This window comes from Muntiacus reevesi, chromosome 1, assembly GCF_963930625.1.
Source record: "Muntiacus reevesi chromosome 1, mMunRee1.1, whole genome shotgun sequence".
Taxonomy (NCBI): domain Eukaryota; kingdom Metazoa; phylum Chordata; class Mammalia; order Artiodactyla; family Cervidae; genus Muntiacus; species Muntiacus reevesi.
The window spans coordinates 51,275,922-51,288,041 of record NC_089249.1 but is presented as its reverse complement, the minus strand read 5'-3'; the positions used below and the strand labels follow the sequence as shown (position 1 = coordinate 51,288,041).

General features: G+C 37.8%; 1 protein-coding gene across 7 annotated transcripts in view; it reads right to left on the bottom strand.

Moving 5' to 3' along the window:
* WNK1 (WNK lysine deficient protein kinase 1) overlaps positions 1-12,120 on the bottom strand; it is a 127,072-nt gene that overhangs the window by 39,454 nt on the left and 75,498 nt on the right. For all 7 annotated transcript variants that reach the window (XM_065942954.1, XM_065942962.1, XM_065942979.1 and 4 more), the window contains exons 5-8: positions 6,048-6,136; positions 4,034-4,253; positions 2,390-2,723; positions 1,442-1,629 (exon numbers count right to left, since the gene is read on the bottom strand). In XM_065942954.1, the coding sequence (XP_065799026.1) occupies positions 1,442-1,629; positions 2,390-2,723; positions 4,034-4,253; positions 6,048-6,136 (831 nt within the window). The remainder of the gene's footprint in view (positions 1-1,441; positions 1,630-2,389; positions 2,724-4,033; positions 4,254-6,047; positions 6,137-12,120) is intronic.

Genomic DNA, 12,120 nt, shown 5'->3' with positions numbered 1-12,120 from the left:
AAGAATATCTGCTTTTTTTCATTTCATTTAATTAATCGTATGCTTTTAGAACATTAATAAATATAGCTGTATCTGTGGCTCAAATATTTAACATCTTCATAAATGGTCAGTCCTTTTCCATTTCTAAAAGAGAGACCCAAAGTTCATATCCTGTGATGTGGGAAGCCAAGAGATTAAAAAGTTTTTAAGAAATCTATAGTTATGATGATCCAGAAGAAATCAACAAGAGTAGAAACTGATAAGAAATGCTGACAAATAATATTTGTTACATCACAGAAATACACCTGTATAGTCTGTATAAAGCTCTTCTACCCTACCTACTTATTTTAAAGGTCAGAGAAGTAGATTGCTATTACACCGGAAGTTTTCTTTCTGTTACTGTGGCCATTTATCTTAACATGTAGCCAATGCAGAACTAACTAATGGACTCTAAAACAAGCAAACATCTTTTATTCCAAGCTGTAGGATAAGAGACCAGAACAAGCAGAAGTATTTTCTTACCAGAGAAAGGGTTTCATTCAATGAAGAACAAGAGTTCCACAAATTCAAAGTTTCTGAGACAGAGGGGCAAGCTATCTGCCTAAAGATCTCACTAAACAAGAGCACTGTAGTGACCAGTTATTCTCAATTCCGTCCTGAGGCAGAAGATGCATCTTGTTCACTTCTGAAGACTTCATGGAAGGTTGACCAAAGAAATAGGGTATTATCTACTGGTCTATTTGAACATTCTCTGTATGAGAAGCAAGAGTGGCTAATGTAAAACATGGGTGATAATATGTGTGTGTATGTGTATATACGCATAGGTACAAATGTACAATATATACATCAGGATATAATTGCTACAAATTGAATCTGAAAATAAATCAGTCATAAGACAGATACCAAAATAAAGGGAAGAAGCAAATGAACATATACTGGGGAAAGAACTTGTGTCCAACACAGACTTTAAGGCAAGAACACGCATAGCAACTGATGATTAAACACAAGCGCTAAATTAAATGGTCATTCCTTTTCTCTGGTGTACTCACATGCAGCATTCTATAATGGTTTGAAGGTCTTACCTGTGTTTTATACAATAAGATGTCTTACAGAAAATGTTTAGTAATTCTTTCAAGTAACTTCTTAAAAACTCTCCTTGCCCCCCACTCCCAAACCATTTGTATGTCTAACTTAGACTGCTTTGAACAGTTTCAACTTTAAAGTGCTAAAGAGCATTATCTTTAATCAAATGATGATGAGTTTAAATCCTGTGAACAGTGTCTTCACAGAGTAATGCATGTACCCCACCCTGCCTGAATCACTCTGACTATAATAAACAACCTGCCTCCTCTGGAAAGGCACCACTTGCACTTTTCACTCTGGACTCGTGCTGTCACTCATTCAGTGACAGAGTATGCCCTGAGCAAGTTACAGGCGTGCGCGCTCTTGCACAGTTACTCACCAAACTTGAGGGTGGATATACTGCATGGGGCTGAGCCTGCGCTTGGACAACAGATGCTGTGTGCCCTGGGGGGGCGCCAGTGGAAGGTGCCTGCTCATGCTGGGACCCGTATGAAACTGTCTGTTGGCTGCTCACTCGAGATTCCGTGAAGACAGAAGACCCTTGACCACTGTCAACTGTCCCATCAGCTGAAGGAGAAGTTGCCAAAATACAAGACAGAGAGACAAATCATGAAAAGGAGATTCATATTTTCCCATCACAAATCCCTGATTTTAGAGTTAATTGGTCTTATCTTTGCACAGATCTGAACTAAATAAAGAATGACTAGTTTTACTAAGTAGATTTCTATGTTTAACTGACGAATCCATACAGAAAAGTTTCATCTTAAAAAAAAAAAAAAATCCCCGGGCCATCACTGAATTTACCACCCAATGAACAAGGGGGAATAAAACAGAAAGTTGTTAATAGGCCTGAAGTTTGACACAGCTTCCAAAGTCTTAACCATGGAGACCAGTGGGCTCTATTAAGATGGCTCAATTAGTAACTAGTGGCCTCATTAATTTCTAGCTTATATGTTATTCAGCTTTGCTAAAAGAGCTGAACCAGATTAACAGGTTCAATATTAAGTAGCTAAGATAAACTTGTCACATTTCACTATTAATTTAAGAAACTGTAAAAGGTAGGAATCTACAAATAGAACATCCAAGATGCTGGAACCTGCAGAATTTCTCACATCCTAATCCCATTTCCTCACTTTCCCATTCTTCTATGCTATTAGCTGTGAACGTAAAAACCAAAAGGAAAAGGAGACAGCAAACATTTCAAGCCTCTTATTTATATGTTAGATTCACAATTCAAAACCGAGAGGCCAGTGAAAAATGATGACCAGGAAGACAGAGCATCAGTTAAGAGCGTGCTTAGCAACCTCACTGGGCCCCTGATACTCACATATCACGGACACACCAGGCTGCTGGTACTGCAGCTGCTGGTGCTGGTCGGCCTCAGGCTCTTCTGGCTCTACCTGCGTGGAGACGGATGCAGACACAGCAGAGGCAGCGGGTCCGCCAGTGCTGGTGGCGGGGGGCTGCTGGACTCCGGCCTGGGAGGTGCTGGGCTGCTGCTCCACCTGCTGCTTGAGGCTGCTCTCCTCCTGCTTCCTTTTTTCTTGCTCCTCCCGCACTAGCTGACGCTGTTCTCGTTTTCTCTTAATTAACGATACTCTATCTTTGATGGCTTTTGCCATGGTCTTGTGGTCACCTTCACAGACATATCCAGAATCTACCTACAGGATGAAAGGGTACATCAGGAAACAGCAGGATAGCGAAAGAAAACAAACCAAACACAAAAAATAGTCTTTGGGGAAAGAAAAACAGAGAAGGAGAGGAAGAAAGAACTGTCTGAGGACTGACCTTAACCAAACAGTGAAACTACTGGTCTGCACTATGCACTTGCCCACCATTTTTGCAGATACTCATGGGGTGGATGCTATTATCTTTATACGAACTCATGAAGTACATGTACTTTCACTAATTATAACAAATCAATAGGGAACCTAAGCATCCAAGTGGTAAAACCAAAAGGCTTATTTTATTATACTCAATTTCCCACTCACATGTAACCATCAATATGAACCTGTGTTGCTTTTACTTCTCTTCACTAGAAAGAAAGAAAAGAAAAGTAAAGTAGCCCACCAGGCTCCTCCATCCATGGAATTTTCTAGGCAAGAGTACCCACAAGAGTGGGTTGCCATTTCCTTCTCCAGGGGATCTTCCTATTACAGGGATCGAACCCAGGTCTCCCACACTGTGGGCCGATGCTTTACTGTCTTTTCACTAGACAACCACTTAACCAAACAAAACAACTGTGGTAAATATGTAAAGGTTAAAAATAAAAACTCAAATAATATAAAAACCTGACAGTTAAAAATAAGTACCTCTCTCATGTTGAACCCTTCTCAAATGTAAGTACTGAATGGCTCTGACACATTTGGGCAGAGACTGTCTCCATCTCTGCACAGTAAATGGCTATTAAGGCACCATGAAATAAAAAGACCATGTGCAATACTTGAAAGGAAAAAAAAAAAAAAAAGGCACCATGAAAAGCCTAAGCTTGGCAAAGTGTTTCCTTGAAAACGACTGGCCAAAAGCTGCCTACTAACGAGCGATCCTGAAAATTTCCTTTAAAGTAAAAACAATGTGTGAACTGATTATTGGGTTTATTACCCAGATGACTGACCAAAGGCTAATGTATCAGTATGTAGAAACAATTTTTCATTCTAACTAAATAGGTTACACTAATTAGAAGTCAGTCAACAGACTTTGAAAATGACTTCAAAATGTCCTCCAGTTCATTCCTTCTCTGTATATCTGCCTGCCTGTTCATCCATCTATCACTATACATATCTATGCATATACATGTCTTCTAAAATAAGAATAAATCTTGGGACCATTAATGGAATTTTATATCAATAGAATATGTCATACACACTGCTTCATAAACTGCTTTTCTGCTCAACAGTATCAATGTATATCAACAGTATTAACGTACATAAATCAACATAAAATTTATATGGCTTGATCGGTGCTAATTTACCATTTCTTGAGCAACGTCTTCTGGCACATCTTTCTCCAAGTCAAAGGAAAACTCGATAGCTTCATTGTCTTTGTATTTCCCCTTTAGTTTCTTAATATCTTCAATACGTAGCCATAATTTAATGGCTATCTTTTCTCCATCATCTTCTTCTGCTAATTCTACCCGTACCCCTGTTTCCTCCTGGAAGAAGGCATGGTTCAAAAGGTCTTTGATAGAGTATCTTCAAAAGAGAAGGGAAAGAAACAAAAAACAAAATGCCATTAGATTTAAAAGATACTTCTCAAGTATGTTATGTAATATAATGAAAAAGGACTGCAAAAAAGAACAGGAATTTTCTAATTCATCTCTACACTGCTTCATTTAAGCAGTGATTATAGTTTTATTCAAGTTATGGAACATCAAAACAATCTCATTTATGAATAAGGGCTGAAAGTGATACTTTTTATTACTGGAGTATAATTGCTTTAAAACATTGTGCTAGTTTCTGCTGCACAACAAAGTGAACCAGCTGTATGTACACGTACGGCCCCTTCCCTCTTGAGCCTCCCACCCCTCCAGGTCATCACAGAGAACCCAGCTGAATTCCCTGTGCCACACAGCAGCTTCCTCCTAGGTACCTACTTCACACATGGTAGTATATATATGTCAGTGCTACTCTCCCTGGAAGTGATACTTTTAAATGTGTTTATATAGTGCTTATATTAATAGTTAACCAAATTCTTGTATGTATGATCTCATCTGATTTCTGGTATCCAATGAGATACCATTTCCTGATCAGCAGGAAATGGATGGATTCTCAGAGAGACTGACCATCTTGCTCAATTATAAAAGTCATAAATCATGGAATCAAAACTCAAAAACCTTTTTATTTCTATAGTACATTACCTTCTAATATAGCAATTTTTCTTTACACAATAAATCCTCTCAATTCTTGGTTCAGCACCTAGTGTACTAGGCAAGCAGAAGTCTGATTATGGAACAGTTTTCTCTAGATAAATGCTCTCAAAATACCAGTAATCTAGTAAACTGTTCCATCAAGACAAGAAACAAGAGTACCACATTCTATGACTGGAGACAAATATTCCTTTATTTGTTCTTAAAGAGATTAAGGCGTCTCTTTTTCAATCAGTGTATATAAAAACAGAAACCCAAACTAAATTTCTACTAAAAAGCTTTAAAGATCAAGATCTTAAGCTCTTCCAAATAACAAAGTTATGAAAAGAATATGAGACTGGAGAAGAAAAGATATGGAATTCTTTAATTTGGCTGAAATACCTGATCACTCATATTTTTCAAGAGGTAGATTATGTTCAATTTACACTTTGTACTAGTGGGTCTACTTTTTCTTCTGTGGATGGTGATGGGGGATGGTGAAGGTAGATTATTTTTCAAAAACAGACACTGGACCTTTGCCATGCCTAACGGGTGATGAATCAGCTATATGGCAGATCAGATACTTGCCACTCCTCTGAGAAAAGCCCTCTGTTAGCATAATGACTAAGCCAGATCTCCTCCCAAGCTCTGGGTGAAGTTGTCTCTTCTTACTCAAAGGAATTTTGACATTTTGCTCTTCTTCAATTCTGGCATAGCAACAGTAAATCAATACCTGCATAGCTGAGTTGATTTTAAAGAGCCAAAAATTTTACTTCATCTTTAGAATTCAACTGGTAAACAGCTAAGGAAGAGATCTGCTGTGTCAGGATAGAACCTAGTGAGTTTTACAAATCAGGTAGATGGTATAAAGTAGCCCTTACAGAATGCAGCAGCTACATTTAAGGTGGTTCTGGATTATTCAAAGTCTATCAAATCACACTTTTATAATATTTCAGTATACTAAATCTGAATACTACCTCCAGTGGACAGAAGTTCACTTTCAAAGATATTAAATGACATAAACAGAGAAACTAAGCACAAGTAAAGTATTACATACACCTTAGGCTGAGGGTTCTATTCAGAGCATATTATACTTGAAGTTTTTGTTTAAGCAATATCCAGGTCAAAAGAGGCAACTTACCTTTCATCTTTGTTTTGCCGTATGCATCCTTCAATAATTTCCTTCACTTCTGGAATTGCTACTTTGTCAAAACTGGCTGGCTTCACTCCCTGAAAATCATAAAAATAGCAACAGGAACACATTAATGAAGGCAGGGACTTTGAACTTGAATTTGAACTTGCCTCCTAAGGTTCTACTCAACTGCCTTCTCACCATCCTGGCTTTTTCCTGGTTTGCCTGCAGGATCTAGTTCATACAGGGTCAGAGCTGGGTAGTAGCTATTTAGCCCCTACAAGGTAACAATAGGGAATAGTTAAGACAGCGGAGTCACTTACTTCCATGGCCACCACACTGCCAGTGACAAAAGTAGGCTATCGTTAGCATCTTTTGCTGTGTTTCAGGTAATGGAAATTTTGGCTAAAACAAAGTCCAAAGTTCTAATTGGTTAGATCTTCTGTTCAACCTTGTTCCCTAACACATTAATCAACGTAACATGCAACTCTTTTGAACAGAGGACCCATGTGTGGGCATGAATTCACATGCTTAGTCTGGCAGGTATTCTATCAATATAGTACTCCTTAACAAACTCAGTAAGAAGTGAAGAATTTAGACTGGTTTGGCATGGTAACTAAAGAACAAATTGTCTTGTACATATGAAAACATAAAATGACAAATAACATATCAGACACATCTGAAAGACAAACTTTCCAATTAATTTCAGAAAAAAATTTAACATCACTATTACATAAAACAGTACCATTGTAATATTTTAGAATTTTCACAAAAGGTAAATTCTTTGCAAACGAAAATTTCAGCAGTGTGTAGAAAATGTATGTAAGATAGAAGAATAACAACCTACTCCTGTCTGAGAGATGGTGTGGAGAAGAACATCTCATTATCTACCCCTGCCTTTTCTAAGTCACACAGACTGAGCTGAAATAGCAACACGATATACTTTTCAAGAGGCAAGGTAAGTCTATGACCACCTAACACACAGCGAGGAGGAGACAGGGACTAGAAATAATCACCCAATGTCTCAGTGACAAAACATATTATTTGAATTTTTCCTCAATCTTCTTATTTTTCAAGTCTAGCTAAGTCTTCTCAACCAGTCCTTGTCGTTACATAATCATTCTAATAAAAACAAAAAACAATGTCACTGAAGGAAAAGCCTGCTTTAATTGAGCAAGTTGGTATGGTATGGCATGGTATTTTAAATTAAAGCTAAAGAAAACAGGAACTGTTTTTTGTTTTTTTAAAAAAAGGATGATGCTCACTAAAAGTTCTTTGGTAGCAGAAACACTGGACATTTTTATATTTGCTTTTAATTTTTACAATAAATATACAAATAAAATGGGAAGAATTTTACAAATATAATGGGAAGAACAGTCTAAAATACTTAAAAAATAAAATAAAATAAGACACTGTATAAGTTCATAGAACATTCACTATTGGCAGAAAACTATCTGAAAGATTGTTCTTTGGTAAAATTAGACACTAATACACAGCTGGCCTTTCATGTAAGGACACTTCAAATGTACAGGAAAGAAGTTAAAGAGGCTACAAAATAGGATTAGAAAACATGTTCCCGCGTCCATAAAAACAGACATTTTAGAGGAATGAGTCTGACCTTCTGGCAACTCTACATATTGAGTTAATAAATCACACATATACTGACTATATTAAGACTTCTCCATTTCAATTTAGCACAGGCATACTGGAAAGATGAAAGGATGGAGCATAAGACTTGAATTCAGTGCAACCTGGACAAACAGAAGTAGCTCTGAGCTTCATTTCCCTGTCTAGCAAAGGGGGATAATAACTGTTTAACTATATTCATGGGAACTAGACTCATATGTGATTGTCCAGGTTGAAAGCTCTTTGAATTATTAAGTTTGCTGACCTAAGGCACCTTTTGCTTCAAAAGTAATCACCAATGGTAATAAGGCTTAGAGTTAAAAAGAAAGCATAAAATTCTCTTTGAAAAATAATCACCAAGATCCACAGTGAACATGCTTTCAACTTTGCTTATCCTTAAAAACAATCCTCTTGTTAATCCAACCTATGCAGACAAACACATTCACAAACAGGAATTTCTATTTACAGGTAGAAAAGCTAGTTGAACAATCACCAGATCACAGTTGCAAAACCAGCAACTATGCATCATATAACACACTGACTCTACCAGGGTAAGCTGCTTTCTCAACGTAGAGCCAAGATTCAAGTACAGAAAACTCTGCACCGCTGCTGTTCAGCTCTGCACCATGTTCAGCTGCTACTGCCGCCTCAGAGAACACCGCAGGTGCCGAGACAGCCAGCACAAGGGGCAGTCCGGCAGCTGGTATTCAAACAGCACCCACTGAGACAATGAGAAAGACAAGAAATTTCACCAGCAGCAAGAAGCCAGGATTATCCACATATCTTATCAAACTATCAAACAGAGGTATTCTGAATCATTTGGAAAGAAGCAAGGATATACAGGAATTGTATATTAAAAGTGACCAAAAAAAAAAAGTAAAAATAAGCATAAAACATCAATGACCTGGAATGTGACCTACTGAAGTCATCTGGGGCACCTGATGGAAAGCCACTTAAAATCAACAAGCACATGTTTCAATACATAAGATGTATCATACTCAGAAGCTTCTTGTTCTAAGAGAACTGATTTTTTAATAATTGATAAATCTTTAAATTAAATTGGGCTAATGTTTTACACATAAGAAAACCTAAGTTAAAGACTGGCACCTTGTCCCTTCACCCTTCCAGAGCTAGCAACTTGCCAACTCCAGAAACAATCTTTCTCACTGCTGTGATTCACAAGACCTCTCTTCAGGCAGAAGTGCCGTAAAATGTTTCTTTGACATGAAACAGCAGCTTGTTATTCTGCATTACACAAAAGTACTTCTTCAACAGCTAATGTATATCCATTTAAGACACCTTTGGGATTAAAATGATATATTCTCATAAACGAAACAAAAAAGGTGACTTTTATGTAATCTTAAATTGAGAACAAAAAGAAAAAAACAATAGTTGTGATTCTCCAAGGGTACATCAGAGTTGATACTTAAAAAAAAACTGACATAAATCTTTATAAAATATGTTGCTTTATTTAAACTAAGAAAAACTCCAAACATATATGCATCTCACAGACTGAGTTTTCTGTCAATTCTATATACTCAGAGTTTGCAGCTAATCTGCTGGAAAAATAAAAGTGAGTCATAATAAAAAATAAAAGTGAGTCATAATAAAAAATAAAAGTGAGTCATAATATAGTATTCTCCAGTTCAATCTTCTAGCTCTTAAAAACTGTCAGCACTTGAATTCTTAAAAACTTAAGCTGCGGTGTGTGTCAGGGTAACATTTTTCTCTTCCTAAGAGTAAAAATTTTCCTAACCACTCAGAATTGAGAAAAGTCTCCTTCCTCCTCATAGAAAATGCTGTGTAAGTTAACTAAACTGCAGAACTATTTTGGAAAGCATTCTGAACTAACAATCCCAATACTTTAACTGAAACTTTTCATACATAAATATCACAACACACCTTTGGTATATATTGGAAATTCTTACCCACCTCATTTACACAATCCTTTTGAGAGCAGCAGCAGCAATGAGAATTTACGAAGACAAACACTGAGCAAAAATCTCTCTTTGTAAAATCCATCAGAAAAGGCAAAACAGACTTGTTAGAGGAAAATGGAGGGGGGAGAGGGTCATATAAGATGTAAGTTAACAGGATAACTTAGCCCACAGCATAAGCAAGGCAGACATCAAAATCAGGCTGAAGCTGAATTTCCTGTTTAACACTAGCCATGCTTCCACGACTCTCAAACATGGGTTTGATCTGCTCAGCCAACAATCTCCTTATTACTTACTGATCAGCCCTTTAAACACAACTACATGCTGAATAGCAGGCAAATTTATTCTGCTACTCCTCCTCCTGCCTCTCCTCCAACAGCAGCAGGTCCCTAGACAAACAAGATTCTTCACTTGCTCAAAGCTCCACCCCTGCCATGTCCACAGGTTCTGCCTCCTTGACACCAATACCTACACTAGAAATCTGTTTATCTAAACACCCCTCTTCCCCTTCCTCATGTTGAAACTAAGCTTCAAAAGAAAATGGGGAATGAATTCGGTGACCAAAACGTAAACTCAGAATATACAGCCTAAAGAACACTGGACAAGAAAACCCAAGTAGTGGGGTTGAGCTCCCAGTACATAAAGTTCAGCCTATAGATACCAAGTCTGTGTGACTGGAGCCATATTCTTTAAACTCACTTGAAAAGTGAGCATAACAGTTCCTGTTTACCTAATTTAGAAAGTGGTGACATTAAGGTAAACTGTCTTATCACGGTCTCATGGTAGATTAAAAAAATTTAAACAGCTGTGAATTAGTACACAGAAGTGGTAAGAATTTATTCTTCTCCTTTTCCTTCCCTAAAAGCCTTAACATATAGATCTACCTAAAGACATCTCCATTTGCCAGGAAGAGCTCTTGGACCCAATGACTACTGCTTTAATCCTGGTGATTAAGGAAAGGTTTTTCCTCATGGAATTTAACAAAGATGATAGAAAAATCACTGCTCATGGCAGTGTTAGGTTGGGTAACATAACAAAGTGCCATCCCTTGTAATGTGCTAAGCCTGAATCCCCATCAAGACAGTGGATACTAAGGCTTCAATCACTCAAGAACAGTAACATAACAGCTTAGAAGTTATTTGATAGGAATATCTCTATTCTAAAGGCTGGAAATGACTTAATTCTAACAATTTTCTTGCTCAACATAATTCATCACTATCAAGCACACCAAGTAGGTAGTGCAGAAGGCCAATACTGGTCCTAACTATAGCATGCAGTCCACCACTACCTTTAACTTCGGTGTTTGAGCAAGCCTGCTCAAGACTATGCTTAGATAATGAAAACGAAATAGAGGACTACAGGTATCATGTTCTCTGCTTCATAGGTTTATATATAAGTATGTGAGAATGTTTTTAAAACTTTACTGTGCAACAAACAAAACCAAAACTGAGGCAGCTTTTGGACAGAGGTAAAATGTAGGCACAAATATCTAATTCTGTGAAAAGCAGCATTTTTAATATACCAAAATTAAGAGTTTTCACCATGTACAAAAAAATACCATTCACATACGTGTAACAGTTTACAGGTCTAAATTGTCCTTCTCTTTAACTCTGCCTTTCTCTGGACTTCACCAATTTCTTCCAAAGCCATCATTATTTCCACGATCCAGAACAGAGACCTTACTTATGCTCAGATGCTTCTTCGCAACACTTAAGTACTATTATTCTCTGGGAGCTCCTTAAACAAAGAGAAACATTTAAAACAGCAGGTAACAGCTAGCTGTTAGTACTCCTACTTTCCCTTCAATGGCTAAAGGTCTCTGGCTGGACAAAAGTGAGATTTTTACTGGCTTCTTTGTTACTTTTCAACATCATTGCTTTTTCTGGATAACAACTGTGACCACCAATCCAGACTGACAACATCAGTTCAGTTCAGTTTTTCAGTCATGTCCAACTCTTTGCAACCCCATAGACTGCAGCACGCCAGGCTTCCTTGTCCATTACCAACTCCCACAGCTTGCTCAAACACATGTTCATTGAGTCAGTGATGCCATCCAACCATCCCACCCTCGGTTGCCCCTTCTCCTCCTGCCTTCAATCTTTCCCGGCATCAGGAGACTCTCTTTTCCAGAGAGTCAGTTGTCAGTTCTTAACACAGGTGGCCAAAGTATTGGAGTTCCAGTCCTTCCAATGAATATTCAGGACTGATTTCCTTCAGAATTGACTGGTTATCCCCTTCTCTTGCCTCAGTCTTTCCCAGCATCAGGGTCTTATCCAATGAGTCAGTTCTTCCCATCAGGTGGCCAGAGTATTGGAATTTCAGCTTCAACATCGGTCCTTCCAAAGACTATTCAGGACTGATTTCCTTTTGGATTGACTGGTTTGATCTTGCAGTCCAAGGGACTCTCAAGAGTATTCTCCAACACCTCAGTTCAGAAGCATCAGTTCTTTGGCGCTCAGCTTTCTTTATGGTGCAACTCTCATATCCATAGCTGACTATTGGAAAAACCATAGCTTTGA